The sequence below is a fragment of the Ursus americanus genome, chromosome X, assembly GCF_024610735.1.
Source record: "Ursus americanus isolate L20-20 chromosome X, mUrsAme1.1.p, whole genome shotgun sequence".
NCBI classification, from domain to species: Eukaryota; Metazoa; Chordata; class Mammalia; order Carnivora; family Ursidae; genus Ursus; species Ursus americanus.
In genome coordinates, this window is record NC_142164.1 from 16,196,181 (window position 1) to 16,214,366 (window position 18,186).

An 18,186-nucleotide genomic window follows, 5' to 3' on the forward strand; every position below is an offset into this window, starting at 1 on the left:
AACATGAATATTCCCAGCAAGAGCCTGGTGGGAGCTCATCTGTTTTCCTTTCTTTGAAAACTTTTATATTATGGAAAATTTACAAAAATAATGAGAACACCATTAGCTTAAACTGCATGAAATGGCTGCGACGTGAGCATTTTTGCCCTACTAAAGTGGCGATTTCATGTTGCAGATGAAAATGGACCGCCAGCTACCCGTCACCCAGGCTCAGCAATTATTTTGACACACGGTCAATTTCATCGCGGCCAAATTCCCACCCATTACCCTGGCAAACTGACTGGCCTGAAGCAAACTCTCCAGTGGGAGTTTTTGTTGTGCTTTTATTTGAATGATTTAATATCTAGAAGAGAGCTCCAAATTATACATAGATAGATATATGCTTATGTATAATTTTTTAGTTAGTTACTTTAGTCCCTCAGTAAGTAATACATTCACATGGCTCAAAATTCAAAAGGCACATCACATTGTATACCTTGAATATATACAAATTAGTTGTTGATTACACGTCCATAAAGCGAAAGCAAAAAAAAAAAAAAAAGAAAGAAAGAAAAGAAAAAAGAAAGAAAAAGCTACAACACAAAAGGACAAGTGAAAAGTTGCTTTCCAAATAAATCCTGTCACCCAGCCAACAGCTCTCCCTCCTCAGAGGCGACCTGTTTGAACAATTTTCTATGTGTCCTTCAAGGGGGTGTTTTACGCACGCGTGAGCAAATAGACTGAACTATTCCCACTGATCTCTACCTCGCTCCTTCCACTTAATAAGAGAAACGTCCTCCTTTTTTCGGCTACCTAGCATTCCATTTTATGAACCACAATGCGTTGAGCTAAGGCACTACGGCTGAACCTTTGGGCTGCTTCCAACCCGTGGCCGTCCCACTCCTTGCTGCAATGACTCACTTGACACGTTCATCTCGCACAAAAGCAAGTAAGTATATCTGGATGAGAAGCTCCTCCAAGCGGAACTGCTGGCTGAGAGGGAACGTGCCTTTGGAATTTTGGTGGATACTGCCAAACTGTCGTCCATCAGCTACGTGCTATTTTAATGCCCTCTTCACCCTTTTATCCGCACGCTTTCCCGCTGCCCTTCCCGCTTCCTCCCAGGCCTCCGTAAGAGAGGCCTCAGCATCTCAGACTCAGGAACACCCCCCTGACCCCCGCTTCCTACTGGTCTCCCTTGGCACTCTCGGGGCCCCCGCGGCCACCAGCCTGTCCTTCCTCCCTTCTGCTTTCCCAGAGGCCATCAGTAGCCTGCTGGCACCCTTTCCTCCTTCCGAGTCGGGCCCCTGACCAGCCGTTTAGCCACGCCAGCTACCACCGACCCCTGGACTCACCCTCCCAGTGACCTTGGGCAGCACCTGCTCGGCCAATCCCCAGCCCGACGGAAGCCCCACCGTCCATTCTCTCCACCCCGCACTCCCGGCTGCTGGCTATCGCAGGAGAAGGTCACGCAGTTGGCTCCGCGACAAGGCCAGGCCAGCCAGCCTCAGCGGGGCCCCACGGGCTGCGAGGCAGTCCTTTTATATATCTGTATCACATTTCTCTCAGCGATTGTTCCAAATCCTCTCCCTCTCCTCAGATCCCCTACCCAGCCGCCTCCGCCTGACCACCCTCAGTAGGGGGCCAGCTTTGGATTTCAGCCATAGGACACAGGTCATTGGGCAGGAAGGCTCTTGCGTCTCCCTCTTTGCCTCACCCTCTCCCGGTTCTCTGCCTTTCCCCCACCCCTCAGCCTCATGGGGACAGGGACCTCCTCCTCAAGGTCGCCACTTGGTCCCAGGAGCCACCCTCTTTCCCTTTGGGCAAGCACTCCCTCCCCACTGGTGTTTCTCCTCTCAGTCTAGAAACACTTCCCATAAATAAATCTGTGTCACTGTTCTGCACTACCGCCAAACTTTTTAAACGCAGTCATCTTTAAAATGACCCCAGTAATTCATGCCTCCTGGTGGCACTTCCTCCCTCCGAGTCAGCCCCCAAATGTAATAGAACGATCAGAAAATTACAAGCAAAAAGAAGAAGAGAGAAACCGCCCACAGTCGCATCAGCCTACTGTTAATATTTTGATATATTTCTTTCCAAGCTTTTTATATGCACATCTATACATTTATATATCTATATGCATTTTTTAAAAGATTTTATTTATTTGTCAGAAAGAGAGAGAGAGAGAGAGCACGAGCAGGGGGAGTGACAGGCAGAGGGAGAAGCAGGCTCCCCAGAGAGCAGGGGGAGCCCGATGCAGGACTCGATCCCAGGATCCCCGGGATCCTCACCTGAGCCGAAGGCAGACGCTTCACTGAGTGAGCCACCCAGGTGCCCCTATATGTATTTTTTCTTACAAAAGTGGGTCATAGTGTACATATTGTTTTGTCATAAAATATTTCCGACATCTCAGCTTTGCTACTTAGTACTTGCCTGACCCTGGATTAGTAAATTCACTTCCCTGAATCCATTTCCTCCTCTGTAAAATGAGGACTATTATAGTAACTACCTCACAGGGCTGTTCTGAGGATTAAATGAGATAAAAATATGTAAAAGCACTTATCGCAGTGCCTGAATTAATGCCAGCCATTATGATTTTCCCATGTCAATAAATATAGCTCCACATAATAATTTAATGAGTTCTGTCACTGCTGTGTCTAATAGGAGTGACGAAAGCACCGCAGTGGGTCACCAACACACATCCATTTGGTATATGAGCAAGTGTATCTGTGGGGTAAACTCCGAAAAGCAGAACTGCTCATTCGAAGGCTAGGCGCATTTGTAATTTTGATAGATGGCGCCAAACTGTCCTCCATCAAGTGGGAGTTACTGTGATTTCTCGAACTTAACTCTGATGGATGGGTATTGAGTCTGTTTCAAATTTTTCACTGATACAAACTCAGACTGTGATGAACATTTTTTTAAAGATTTTATTTATTTATGTGACAGAGAGAGAGCCAGCCAGCGAGAGAGGGAACACAAGCAGGGGGAGTGGGAGAGGAAGAAGCAGGCTCATAGCAGAGAAGCCTGATGTGGGGCTTGATCCCACAACGCCAGGATCACGCCCTGAGCCGAAGGCAGACGCTTAATGACTGTGCCGCCCAGGCACCCCGAGTGATGAACATTTTTATAACAAATCTTTGCGTAGATCTGTGATTATTTACTCAGGGCAAAGGAAAGAGTTTAAGTAAATGCACAGAGATGGGGGAGCAAAGGGTGTGCACAGGACTCCGCCGGCCTCAGCGACACACAGAGAGGAGCGTGACGAGAGATGAGGCTGGAAAATAGAGCAGGACCAGATTATAAAGGATGGCTGATGCCACGGTCATTCATTCGGTCAGTCATCACGTATGTAGTGACCATCTCCAATAGGCCATGCGCTGTTTTAGGCACTGTGTTCACTTAACGAACAAAACCAGAACAAGATTCCTGCCCTGGAGGACCTTATGTTCCAGCAAAGAGAGACAAACAATAAAGATAGTAAGTCAACTACAGAAAGTGTTAGAAGGGGATAAGTCCTAGAGTGCCTGAGTGGGTTAAGAGTCTGCCTTCAGCTCAGGTCATGATCCCAGGGTCCTGGGATCGAGTCCCACGTGTTGGGCTCCCTGCTCAGTGGGGAATCTGCTTCTCCTTCTCCCTCTGCTGCTCCCCTTGTTTGTACTCTCTCTCTTTCTCAAATAAATAAATCTTTAAAAAATATGAAGGGGGCACCTGGATGGCTCAGTTGGTTAAGCATCTGCCTTCAGCTCAGGTCATGATCCCAGGGTCCTGGGATGGAGCCCTGTATCCAGCTCCCTGCTCAGCGGGGAGCCTGCTTCTCCCTCTCTGCTGCTCCCCCTGCTTGTGCTCTCTCTCTCTCTCTGTCTCTCAAATAGATAAATAAAATCTTTAAAAAGAAAAAAAAGAAGGTGGTAAGTGCTACAGGAAAAAGAAAAAGTAGAGCAGGCTGGAGGGGATCAGGAGTGCTGGGAGTAGGGGGGATAGTAATATTCATCATTAATATTAATATTTCACAGTACAGTATTAGAGTGGCTGCTCCACGACAGAGTTTGACCTTACTCGTCACCATCACTGCCATATCCACATACCACCCGATACCTAATGATTCTGCTTGAATTAACTTACTTCTTCCCACTTAAAGTTATTTTAAAGGAAGCTTTGTAACACCGGTGTAAGTGGAGGCGCAGTATGGCATGCCATCAATGCCTGGAAAGGGAGACAGGAAGGTACCTAGGATTGGCCTCTTCCTTTCCTTTCCGACGCCAGCTGGTAAACAAGAACAAACACAACAAGCACTTTGTAAAATTGTGTGCTTCGCATGTGCCAGGAAGCCGAGCGTATTATATGCAGCAGATCCTTTTGCTAAAGGTGCCTCTGTTGTCCCCAGGACGAAACTTGGGCACCGCGTAACCCTCCTAAGTCTCAGCTTGCTCCCAAACACATGGGAACAATAATGGGGACAGAGGAGAGAAGGCCCATGGTTCCGCCCACTCTTCGTTGTGCTGGGGGGAGCACTGGAAAGAGGGCAGGAAAGGGACAGAAGCTCCCAGCTACATCATCCCCTGACCACTGCCCCCCCAAAATGTCAACGGCTGAGGTTAGAACTGAATTACTGCTTTAAAATACAAACAACCCTCCCTGGGGTTAAATTCATCGGTGCCCTTAAATTTGCCGTGAAGAACTTAAATCAGAATGCCCACGTTGATTTCAGACTTGCTAGGATGGGGTTTTCTTTTTCACTCCAGCGTGGTTCACGTACCGTGCTGTATTAGTTTCAGGTGCACAACAGAGAGAGCCAACGCTTGCACACATCACCCGGGGCTCGGCCCGCACGTGCACTCCTCAGTCCCCATCCCCCCACCCACCTCCCCTCTGGTAACTAGCAGTGTGTTCTCTAGAGTTAAGAGTCTTTGGGTTTGTCTCTTGTTTTCTTTGTTTGCTTATTCTGCTTCTTAAATTCCGCATCTGAGTGCAACCCTGTGGTATTTGTCTTTCTCTGACTGACTTATGTCACTTAGCATTATACCCTCTAGCTCCATCCATGTCATTGCAAATGGCAAGATTTCATTCTTTTTGATGACTGAGTAATATCCCATTGTGTGTATATGTGTGTGCGAATATACATGTATACATTCACACCTCATCTTTATCCATTCATCTCTCGATGGACGCTTGGGCTGTTCTCATATCTTGGCTATTGTAAATAAAGCTTCTAAAAACACAGGGGAGCATGTATCCCTTCAGATTAGTGTTTTTGTGTCTTCGGGTAAATACATAGTAGTGGAAGTACTGGATCATAGGGTAGTTCTATTTTTTTAAAAGATTATTTATTGATTGATTTGACAGAGAGAGAGAGAGTGAGAGAGAGAGAAAGAGAGAGCATGAGCCAGGGGAGGGGCAGAGAAGCAGACTCCCCGCTGAGCAGGGAGCCCGAGGCGGGACTTGATCCCAGGATTCTGGGATCATGACCTGAGCCAAAGGCAGATGCTTAACCCACTGAGCCACTCATACGCCCGGGTAGTTCCATTTTTAATTTTTTGAGGAACCGCCATACTGTTTTCCACACTGAATGCCTGAGTTTGCGTTCCCACCAATAGTGTAGGAGGGTTCCTTTTTCTTCGCATGGGATGGGAGTTTTGGTGCGAAGAGCGAAGAAGATGAGCCTCTGGCGCGACGGCCCTGGCCCCTTTTGGCCGAGGGCAAACCTGGGCAGATACCAGCGGAGGAGGGGAGGCTGGCACCGGGGCAGCTGGGGGGAAACAGGCAGCAGAAAGCAAGGTGGGAAGAAATGAAGACAAACTGTGTCAACTTTCATTTCCTCCAGTTCACATCCTTCGGGGAAAGCAGCAGAATATAAATACGATAACTAACACAGCAGCAGAGACACAGTGCCTAGGTTCTGTAACCCGCTTTGTCTCTCAGAGCGTACTCCTGCTATTCAACTTCCTGACGAGTGCGCTTCGTTTCTAAAAAAAGCCATTTCGTTCATAGGAAACACTATGGGACTCTGAAGCACTCAATCGAAGAATTTGAACCGGAGATATGTCTTTCCCTGGTTTCAGTTACCACTGACTAATAATTCCACAAAGTCACACAGATGACTCCAGGTTCCGTGAAAGGCTTATAACCAGGAAAAGGTCAATATAATGTAGTAACCCTGGGATGTGCGCGTTGGTGCGGTCCTTCAATATTTGATTTATAAAGGAAAGATGAACTCTTGTGAAGAGTAAATAATATCTTCAAATGGCTCAGAGAAAATTGAAGATGAAAGAAAAGGTTCTCATGGAAACAAAACAGGGAGCAGCAGAGGGGTCAGTTCTCTGGTGCATGGCGGGCATTGCCGAATGACCCCAAATAGCCCACAAATGTGATGTGTTAATGGGGGTCCTAGATCACAGAGGAAAGCGGTACTAAATCTGTTTTGTGCAGACCATCTGTGATCAGATAGAAATCCCTAGAGGCGAGCACACTACTCCCAATTTCACAATGTAGAAAAGGAGAGATCAAAATCCTTTAGTCGACGGTCTGGTGAATGAGGCACCACGTTTTCTAGTACACGAATGGCTTCCTTCTCTTGCCCAGCATTTGAGGAGTCCCAGGCAAGACTCAAACAACCCCGGCACTTACACTGGCATTCCTATTCACTCAAGTGAGATTAGCAAAGCCTGTTGCTTGGTAACATGTGCTCCATAAACCCTTGGCTCTTGGATAAGGTGAAATAGACCAAGTACATCTAGTGTTTTGTTTCATTTTTTTAAAAAAATTCCTTTCTTGTCATCAAGAGCCAAAGGCCGATACCACGCTTCATAGCTTTCCAGATACCCACTAACTCTAAAGTCAGACCCTTCTCTTGCCAGTAAGTGAGGGAGGTTGGGAGGCCATATATGCATTTACTATGTCACTGGGAGCGCAGCAGGTCATAGCTTTTCTTTGAGTATGATTTATCTATGAATTTATCTTGACATTAATTAAAAGAGATGGGAAGTCATATGAAGCTATCCTAAGAATTTTAGAAGACTCTGGAGAAGTCAGGTCAGTTTATTCTCTAAATCAACTGGGATTATCTTTTTTTATTATTATTATTAAAGATTTTATTTATTTATGTGACAGAGAGACAGCCAGCGAGAGAGGGAACACAGCAGGGGAGAGGGAGAGGAAGAAGCAGGCTCCTAGATCCCGGAACGCTGGGATCACGCCCTGAGCGGAAGGCAAACGCTTAACTGACTGCGCTACCCAGGTGCCCCTGGGATTATCTTTTGAAGGAAGTATGCCGGGGCGCCTGGGTGGCTCAGTCGGTTAAGTGTCTGCCTTCGGCTCAGGTTATGATCCCAGGATCCTGGGATTGAGCCCCACATCGGGCTCCCCGCTCAGCGGAAAGCCTGTTTCTCCCTCTCCCTCTGCCTGCCACTCCCCCTGCTGTGCTTTCAAATAAATAAAATCTTTTTAAAAAAATGAAGGAAGTATGCCCTTTAGCTGATCATTTTAAACAGTAATGAATAATTGCATTTGGCCAAATAACAAAACCCATGACCTACAAGGTAAATTCTTTGAAAACAAATATAATCTGATGAACATTTTTTAAATAAAATAAACATATTTAAACACATTTCCTTACTTTCACTGACGGCTCTCCTATCCTAAGCAACATTTAACACAACAAATCCTTTAGAACAGCAGGATCTCAAAATGAAAACGCTGTTTAAATGAACCACACACATGAACTACTTAAATGAGCACGCATTGCTAGTGGGAATATAAAATGGTGAAATCACTTTGGAAAACAGGCTGGCGATTTCTTAATAAAGGTAAACATGCACTCACCATTATAATATAGCAATGCTACTAGGTATTTATGCAAGAGAAATTAAAATATACATCCATACAAAAGTTAAAACACACCTATTCATAGCAGCTTTATTCATAATGGCCCCCAATTGGAAACAACCCAAATGTGCATTGAAAGGTGAACGGACAAGCCAGTTGTGCCTTATTCCTCCAATGAGATACGACTCGGCAATAAAAAGCAATGAGCTACTGATATGGGAAGCAGCATGGATGGTCTAAGGACATTCTAAGAAAACCAGCCGGGCACAAAAGAGTACCTACTATAGGATTACATACGTATATGAAATTTTATGAAAGAGAATCTAATCTATAGTGAGAAAGAAAAGGAGATCAGGCATGACCTGAAGCCAGCAGTGGGGGCGGGCAGTAACTACAAAGGACCATTTTCCGTGTCAATGGAAGTGGTCTACACCTCGATTGCAAGCTTAAGATGGGTGCAATCTGTGATAAGTATGTAAATTAGATCTCAGTAAAGTTGATTTTAAGAATCAGTGTAAATGGAAAACTCTTAAAAAGTTGAAGACTTTAAAAATATTTTTATGATTTTTAATTTATTTTTCATGCTTTTTTTATGTAATCTCTATGCCCAATGTGGGGCTCAAACTCACAACACCCAGATCAAGGGTCATACCTCTACCGAACTGAGCCAGCCACGTGCCCCCAAAAGTTGAAGATTTAAAGTTACTTCCGCCTAGCAAGTATGCGTATTAAACAGCCTATGTAAACTATGCCCCGAGATGCAGTTCCTACGATGGCGAAACTAAAAAACAAAGCACATAGAACGAGGTGGCCGAGTGGGGTGGCGGCGGCAGCCTTGTGGACGCAGAGATGCAGATCCGCGAAGACTCTGATGGGCAGGACGATCGCCCTAGAGTTCGAGCACAGGGACATCACGAAGAATGTCAAAGCCAAAATCCAAGACAAGGAGGGCACCCCGCCGGACCAGCAGCATCTGATTTTTGCAGGCAAAGAGCTGGAGGATGGCCGCACTCTCTTGGGCTATAATATCCAGAGACAGTCCACCCTGCACTTGGCGCTTCACTGGGGGGTGGCCTCATGGGGCCTTCCCTCCACCGGCTGGCAGAAATACAACTGTGACAGGGCGATCTGCCGTGAGTGTTATTCTCATCTGCACCCCAGAGCCGTCAACTGCCGCCAAGAAAAAGCGAGGCCACGCCCACAACCTGGGCCGCGTGAAGGTCAAATAAGCCCCCTCCACTGCCTTACTTTGCCTGCGGGGCAGCCTCCTGCCCAAGCCTCCAGGCCCTGGGGCCTCAATAAAGCTTGCCTTCCACTGACTGGAGCAGTGAAAAACAACAACAACAACAACAACAACAACAACAACAACAACAACAACAACCACCACCAAACGAAACGAGTGGGCACACAGGCACCGATGCGCGGTGGAAGGCATTGGGCTAATGCTCTTTGGAGCTGGTACATACAGTTTACTAGGATCTTTTAAATAGTGCCTGCCATGTGGGATAAAAGGGATAAAATGCAAAGGATTGATTAGGCTGGAAAGAAGACCAATGTATAAAGTAGGTTGGTCAGGGGAACTGCGATCAGATCAAAGACAAGAAATGATATTCACCATGAACCCCGGCTTGTCACTGTCATCTTGTTAGGTGCCTGTCAAGAGAGAGGCCAATAACTCCGGACGCAGCTTGACCTTGTCCAAAAACTGGAACCGATGATTGGGAAAAAGAGTAGCAAATGGTATAGGACAAGAGGTTCTTGACTGCGGGGACTCTCTTGCCCTCCCCAGTAGTATGAAAGCTCTTCTCATGCTCCTTTCGGTGCTTGATAAAAAGTTCTACTAAGGTTTTAATAAATGCAGAAGACTGGATAAGGAACTGATCTGGAATATTTTATTCGTCTATATAACTTAGAAATTAAAAGATGGGAAAATAGCTAATTGAGTATCTCATATATAATCTTCTGATAGGATTTCAAGTACAGTCACACTGAACTGGGAAGTATTCTGAAATTACTTTTTTAATTAGAGAAATCGAATATCACAGTTTTTAAGGAACTGATAATGAGATGTGAAAAGAAACGTGTGGAGTGTTGTGGTCATTTTTGGGTACCACACTTGAAGGATATTGACAAACTGTAAAATGTTCAGAGGCCAATGGCTAGGATGGTAACAAGATCTAGAAACCATCTCATAAAGACTAGAATGCAAACCTAGAGGAGAAAGATGGTCGCTCCTGCCAAATATCTGGTGATGGACACTTGGGTTGTTGCCACCTTTTGGCTATTGTGAATAATGCTGCAAGGAACAGCATACAAGTGTCTGAGTCCTGGTTTCCAAGGAGTGGAATTCTTGGATCATATAATAATTCTATGTTTAATATTTTGAGGAATTGCCAAAATGTTCTCCATAGTCACTGCATTATTTTACATTCTAACCAGCAATGTACAAGGGTCCTATTTCTCCATATCCTCACCAATACTTGTTACTAGGAGCTGGATTTTGTTTATTTTGTGGCATTCCCTATGACAAATTAGGACCAAATGATGGAAGGTAGATTGCAGTTCATATCAGGAAGCATTTTTGAATGAATAGAACTTTCTTTCTTTCTTTCTTTTTTTAAAAGATTTTATTTATTTATTTGACAGAGAGAGAGCAGGAGAGCACAAGCAGGGGGAGTGGCAGAGGGAGAAGGAGAAGCAGGTTGCCCGCAGAGCAGGGAGCCCAATACAAGGCTTGATCCCAAGACCCTGGGATCATGACCTGAGCCGAAGGCAGTTGCTTAACCAACTGAGCCACCCAGGCGCCCCATGAGTAGATCTTTCTAATAGTTGAAAGGCCCTTTGACTCTCCTTCAGTGAAAGTTAATAGAAGTAAGTGAAGAGTCCAACAAGCGGTAAGGGAGTCCTGAGCCCCTCATCCCCTCCCTTGTATAATTAATAACTGCAGATAGGTTTCTAAAATATATTTATTTTAACCTCTATTATTTTTTGATTATATAAGTAACCAATATTCCACGTGGAAAAATATGAAAATACAGACAAGCAAAGAGAAAAACAAATGAAAACAAAATCATCCATCTTCCCACCACCCAGAGACTTAAGCATTTTGGCATACAGCCTTACAAACTTTTTTCTGTTATATATCCATATAAAATATATACATATACTTTTTTAAAACAAAAATGAAATCCCATTAATCACACTGCTTTTTTACTTTACAATAAAGTATAAACATCCTTCCATGTCAAGTGATATATGACCATGTCATCATTCTTAATGGGTGCACAGATTTCCATGGAATGAGTGTACTGTAATTTGTTTAACCCAATGTTTTCCAAAGGGTCTACATAACATAAATCTCATAAGATGACCCTCAAAACCAAGAACTTAAGTTAAACAGTTTAAAAATGCTTTATACCACATCTCTTTTGTTGGGCTTTCACAATGTTAAAGAAATGATTTTAACTGATTTTCCTAAACTTACTTGACCATAGACTCCCCATGGCCTTCCACTTCTTTCATTCTTCGGGACACTTACTTATTCACATTTTATAAAACACCCTGAGAAATGAGGGCTTAACTGATCCGTTAGTGTTAAATACTAGGTTTTTTGTTTTTTACGTAGAACATGCTATTTTAACCACTTTTAAGTATGCGATTCTGTGGCACTGATTACATTAACAACGTGCAGCCATTCCCACTATCTAGTTCCAAAACTTCTTCATCATCCCAAGCAGAAACTTTATACACATTAAGAATAACTCTCCATTCCCCCTCCCACCAGCCCCTGGTAACCTCTAATCTACTTTCTATCTCTATGAATTTGTCTATTTTTAAATATCTCATGTAAGGGGAGTCATGCAATATATCTGTCCCTTTGTGTCTGGCTTATTTCGCTTAGCACAATGTTTTCAAGTTTCATCCATGTGGTAGTATGTACCAGAACGTCATTCCTTTTTATAGCTGAACAATATCCCATTGTATGTATAGAACACATTTTCATCCATTCATCTGGTGACGGACACTTGGGTTGTTGCCACCTTTTGGCTATTGTGAACAATGCCACAAGGAACACTAGCATACAAGTATTTATTTGAGTCCTGGTTTTCAAGGAGTGAAATTGCTGGATCTTATGATGACTCTATGTTATCATAGAGTTTAATATTTTGTGGATGTTTAATATGTTTTATATGTTTAATGCTTAGTATTTTGAGGAACTGCCAAAATGCTTTCCACAGTCACTGCACTATTTTACATTCCAAACAGCAGTGTACAAAGGTCCTCTACTTCTCCACATCTTCACCCACACTTGTTACTATCTATTTGATTCTAGCCAACCTAGTGGGTATGAAGTGATCTCTCTCTGTGGTTTTATTTTGCATTTCCCTAATGACTAAAGATGTGGAACATCTTTTCATGTGCTTATTGGCCATATGTATATCTTCTTTGGAGACATGTCTAATCATAAAGTAGTTTGCCCATATTTTAGTTGGGTTGTTTGTCTTTTTATGGCTGAGTTATAAGACTTCTTTACATAGTCTAGATTAAACTCATCAGATATGATTTACAAATATTTTTTGTTGCTCTATAGGTTATCTTTTTCACTGTCTTGTTAATGTCCTTTCATGCACAAATGTTCTTAATTTTGATAAAGTTCCACTTATCTATTTTCTTCTTTTGTTGCTCATGTTTTTAGTGATATATCTAAGAATCCATTGCCAAATCCAAGGTCATAAAGATTTACCCCTGTTTTTTCCCTAAGAATTTAATGGTTTTAGCTCTTAATATTTAGGTCATTGATCTATTTTGAATTAATTTTTGTGTACGGTGTGAGGTAGGAGTCCAACTTCATTATCTGGCATGTGGATATTCAGTTGCTCCAGCACCATCTGTTGAAAACATTACATTTTTCATGACTACAAATAACATTACGGTAAACATCCTTTTCAACCTATCCCATATTTTTCCCTAAGAAAAATTTCAAGAATTGCTATATCGAAAGATGTGCATATTTTGAAGGCTTGTGATACATACTACCAAACTTCGTCCAGAAAGGACATTAAGAACCCACCACAGGGGATTTCAACACCAGTTTCACCAAACTCTCAACAGCCATGTATACTACAAACAAATTTTAAATCTCTGCTAATCAATGTGGCATGGGAATGTATTCCAATTAAAGTTTAAGAGTCTTAGCTGAACTTGCCTTGATAGCCCCAACATGTTAGCCTCAGAACCTTCCTTTCCAAAGGCTTCACACTTACGAAAAGGTTATCTAAGAATAGGACTCGATGTAAACCACTGCAGACTTTAATATAAGTCTAGTTAAGCAAGCAAACTAACCCCCCCCTCACATAAGAGTGGGGCTAGAAACGGAAAGTATAATTAGGTTCCTCCATGGGATAATGTAATTTCAAAATATTTCCTTCCTCAGCACAAAGTCACAAACCAGCTGTTTGCGACTTTCAAGTGTGTCCTTTTTTGTTTGTGTTCAGTGGAGAGTTACCAAGCATAAGAGCCAGGCCATGAAATCAACTGAACTGAAGTTAGAGGTTTTTCTTAGAGCCATATAATGATTATCAAGGAAAAAGAAGAACTATTTTGCTGGTAGTCTGTGTTCTAATACTAGTTAAGCACTTCTGAATGTCAATTGTGCCCAAGATTTTATAGATTTTTTTGCCCTGTCTCTTTTGCTTCTCTGAAACAAACATACCAAGTGTATCTTTATTTTGTTTTGTCTCACGCTGTAGTTACTAGAAAGAAAATTTTATGGTGAGTGCTTTGTCAGTGGGAACTTGTTATTAATATGGAAATCCTGAGAGGATCATTTATCCACACAAAACAAGAAACCAGGGGGAAATTAGCTTTCCACATTTCATCATAAAGCATGCATAATTCATAGAAGAGAGGAAACTATTGATGAGGCTGAACAAAATGAGTTTCTTGTTGCCAGAAAGAATAAAAATATTAGGCATAAGGCTCTCTAATTTCCTAAATATTTTCTTAAAGCCTTCTGAAGCTTAATGCCATCGTGACTTTCACTGTGACAGTGGCAAAGACGAAGGCAGATGCTTTCACAGAATCAATAAAATTTTAAGAGGCAGAAAGGATCTTGTAAATACCTAGTTCAACTCTATTTTACAGATTGGAAATCTGAAGCCCAGATCGGTGAAGTGACCTGTTGAAAGTCATACAGAGTGAGTGACAGACCTGGAGCCACAAGTCGGGTCTCCTGACTCCTGCACTCATACTGTAGTCTGGGCATTCCCGTTACCAGTTTACTTTGCTGTCAGTGATGCCACTGAGATCTCTAATCATATATATATATATACACAATTGATCAATTATATATATAAATATATATTATTATATAAATATATAAATATTATTATATAAATATAATATATAAATATCATATAAATATATAATAATATAAATATAAATATATTATATAAATATATATTATATAATATTATACATTATATAAATGTATAATAATATATATAAATATATATTATTTATCCTATATATCCTATATCCTATATATATAATTATATATACATATATATAATATATATAATTATATATACATATATAATAATATATAATATATAAAAATATATAATATATAAATATATATAATATATAAAAATATATATATTATTGATCAATTTACAGGATTCAATTAATAACTGCATTAATTTAATGTATTTCTTTTGAGAGGCCATGGTCATTAAGTCTCCTACTATTAAGAAAGTTGAACAAGTTTCCAAGATTCCAGTATGACAGATGACTCTCTCCACCCATACGTTATACACATTTATAAAAAGCAATCTCATTTACTCTTGGGTTAAGAACCACATCGGAAGAAATCTGTGAGATATCATGAAACTTAAGGGAAACAAAGCTACCTTTTTGCCAGAGTACTTATTGTTCTTTGGCCTTTTCTAAATGCATAGTTTCAACTATCTGACAGTGAAGTCTACCTATATGATAGATTTTTCAAGCTCAACTTTTAAGATCTAAAATATTTAAAAACACTTGAGGCAAATTGTAATTAGTTTTCTCCATAGATATCCAAAGTACCATACATGCATTTTCATCATGGATATTTATATATAGTTGCTTCTAGGTGAATTTTAAAAATTCATTTAGGAGATGAGATTAAATATATCCTGTAGTGGGAGTAGTAATAATTCAAGGAGCAGGGACAAAGATTAATGCAGAATTAGAATCTTAACTCATCTGCTTTTAATAGCTCATTTGATTTGCCTCCGTTCTAAAGAGCCAATGAAACAGGCCACCTAGATACAAATTCTCACCCCAGCCCCCCTTCTAACGTAAGAGCTTTCTGATAGTGAGAGCTGTCCAACAGCAGAATGAACTGTTGTGTGAGAAAAGTCGGTTCATTACTGTAAGGTTTCAAACTAAGGCTAAAAGATAATTTGTCTGGAATTCTTAAAAGGATTTCTGCATTGAGAGGTAAACTAAAGGGCTTCTAAAATCCTATCATTCCAATATTGTTTTTCTCTCCTACTTTCATAGTTCAGAGGTCCTTTCATATGTGTATCTGTGGTCATCTTATCTTAGACTGCTGGTATCAGTATTATTTTTGTACTTATTCTGCTTGAAGAGAGGGATGGTATTTTACTCATCTTCCTACATCCTACAATTTTAAGTATAGTTTCCTGGACACGGAAAGTATTCATTAGATACTAAATTGAATATGCTTGAAATTACAAGCTTGATTGGTTGATTTAGTCATTATAAATCTTCAGAACCATATTTTTCCCCCCTGACCTGAGAACCTTACTTATTACTGCAGTGAGTCTTCATGTTAGGATGAATCTGGAGTGCTGCTTTTTTTTTTTTTAAAGATTTTACTTATTTGTCAGAGAGAGACAGTGAGAGAGCGAGAGAGAGAAAGAGAGCACAAGCAGGGGGAGCGGCAGCCAGAGGGAGAAGCAGGCTCCCCGCTGAGCAGGAAGCCTGATGGCGGCATTCGATCCCAGCACCCTGGGATCATAACCTGAGCCGAAGGCAGATGCTTAACGGCTGAGCCACGCAGGCGTGCTGTGGAGTGCTGCTCTTTTATAACATTATAAGTAAAATAGGAATATTTGATTGAACCTGAATACATACATATTAAGGCTTAAAAATGATGCTCTGAAAATATTTTACAAACATACTCCCACTTTCATTTACTCTTTTATTGACAATGTGAAAACTAGTATATCTGTATATAAACATACATATATATTTATAAATAAGCAAATATTTATAATATATAAGAAGACATACCAGTGCTATGTTCAATACAGTCACCTCTTATTCTCATAGTTTTTAAAATGGGTTATAAGATAGATGATTTAAAAAACTAACAAGAAAAATGAAACAAGCAAAAATAAAAACTCCAAAAGTATTCTACTATGGGTTAAATTATATACCCCGAAAGATGATGTTGAAGTCCTAACCCCTGGTATCTGCACATGTGACCTTAGATGGAAATGGGGTCTTTGCAGATGTAATCAAGCTAAGATGAAGTCATACTGGATTATCTTGGGCCCTAAATCCAGTGACTGGTGTCTTTATAACAACCGCATGAAAACACGGGAACACAGGGAGAAGCCCATATGATGACAGAGACAGAGACTGGAGTGATATGTCTGCAAGGCAAGGCGTTCTGGCACCTACCATAAACTAGGAGAGAGACATTAACAAACTCTCCCCCAGAGCCTCCAGAAGGAGCTACCTCTGAGGACAACTTGATCTTGGACTTTCAGCCTCCAGAACTGTGAGCCAATCTGTTTTGTTTAGGCCAGCCAGTGTGTCGTACTTTATTACGGCAGCCCTAGCAGACGAGTACATGTCTTTTACTATGAAAACTGACATGATGATTCCTTGGCATGTTTAGGATAACAAAATATAGTCTTACCATAACTAAAAATAATCGACCACTCTGATAGGTGTGAGATGATACCTCATTGTACTTTTGATTTGTATTTCCCTGCCCAGCAATTGCACTACTAGGTATTTACCCAGAGGATACAAAACTACTGATTTGGAGGGACACATGCACCCTGATGTTTATAGCAGCATTATCAACAGTAGCCAAACTATAGAAAGAGCCAAAACGTCCATCAACTGATGAATGGATAAAGAAGATGTGGTATATAATGGACTATTACTCGGCCATTGGCAATGCCATGGATGGAGCTAGAGTATATTATGCTAAGTGAAATAAGTTAATCAGAGAAAGGCAAATACCATATGATGCCACTCATATGTAGAATTTAAGAAACAAAACAGATGAACATTAAGGAAAAAAGAGAGAGAGAGAGAAACCATGAAACAGACTCTTAACTATAGAGAACAAACTGACGGTTGATGGAGGGGAGGTGGTCAGGGGATGGGCTAAGTGGATGATGGGCATTAAGGAGGGCACATGTTGTGATAGCGCTGGGTGTTATATATAAGTGATGAATGACTAAATTCTACTCCTGAAACCAATATTACACGCTATGTTAACTAGAATTTAAATAAACACTTGAAACAACAATAACAAAAAAAAAAGAAAAAATCAACCACAAAAAATATCATGTAAAATTTAGAACTACTTTGGTCTGAAAACCACTTAAGAAATGAAAAATCATTTAAGAAACAGATCCTCCCAGGGCGCCTGGGTGGCTCAGTCGGTTAAGTGTCTGCCTTCGGCTCAGGTCATGATCCCAGGGTCCTGGGATCGAGTCCCGCATTGGGCTCCCTGCTCAGCGGGGAGTCTGCTTCTCCCTCTCCCGTTCCCCCTTGCTCGTGATCACTCTCACTCTCTCTCTCAAATAAATAAAATCTTAAAAGAAAAAAGAAACAGAGCCTCCCAATACAAAAGCTCAAAAGGCAACAGACTGGAAAACCAACTACAAAGTCCTTGAATCTGAGCATATTATAGTAAGTTGTGGCATCCTGGAGTACAGCTAAAACAATAAAAACTAATTGAATAGAGTGAAAGGAATTGTCTGAGTTGAAAAGACATGCATTCAGATTGTCAAGATTACCAAGATTTATTGATTAAAAGCTCTTTATGAGACGCCTGGGTGGCTCAGTCGGTTAAGCGTCTGCCTTAGGCTCAGGGCACGATCCCAGGGTCCTGGGGCTGAGTCTCGCATAGGTCTCCCTACTCAGTGGGGAGCCTGCTTCTCCCTCTGCCTGCTGCTCCCCCAGTTGTGTGCCCACTCTCTCTCTCTGACAAATAAATACATAAAATCTTTAAAAAATAAATTAAAATAAAAGCTCTTGAAACAACTGAGTAGCAGTCCCACTCCCATTGTTCACTACCTCCATCCTTGGTCTTTGTACCTGAATATTTTGCAAACCTTTTTTTTTCTT

General features: G+C 41.5%; 1 protein-coding gene and 1 pseudogene across 1 annotated transcript in view; one reads left to right on the forward strand and one right to left on the reverse strand.

The window, feature by feature from the left end:
* Positions 1-8,487: 8,487 nt before the first annotated feature.
* LOC123787083 (ubiquitin-ribosomal protein eL40 fusion protein pseudogene) lies at positions 8,488-9,032 on the forward strand (annotated as a pseudogene).
* Positions 9,033-10,783: 1,751 nt separating this feature from the next.
* The window catches only part of LOC123787081 (P2R1A-PPP2R2A-interacting phosphatase regulator 1-like), a 47,916-nt gene continuing 40,513 nt past the window's right edge, over positions 10,784-18,186 (reverse strand). The window contains exon 12 of the mRNA XM_087859432.1: positions 10,784-12,692. Within this exon, the coding sequence (XP_087715558.1) occupies positions 12,615-12,692 (78 nt within the window). The 3' untranslated portion in view covers positions 10,784-12,614. The remainder of the gene's footprint in view (positions 12,693-18,186) is intronic.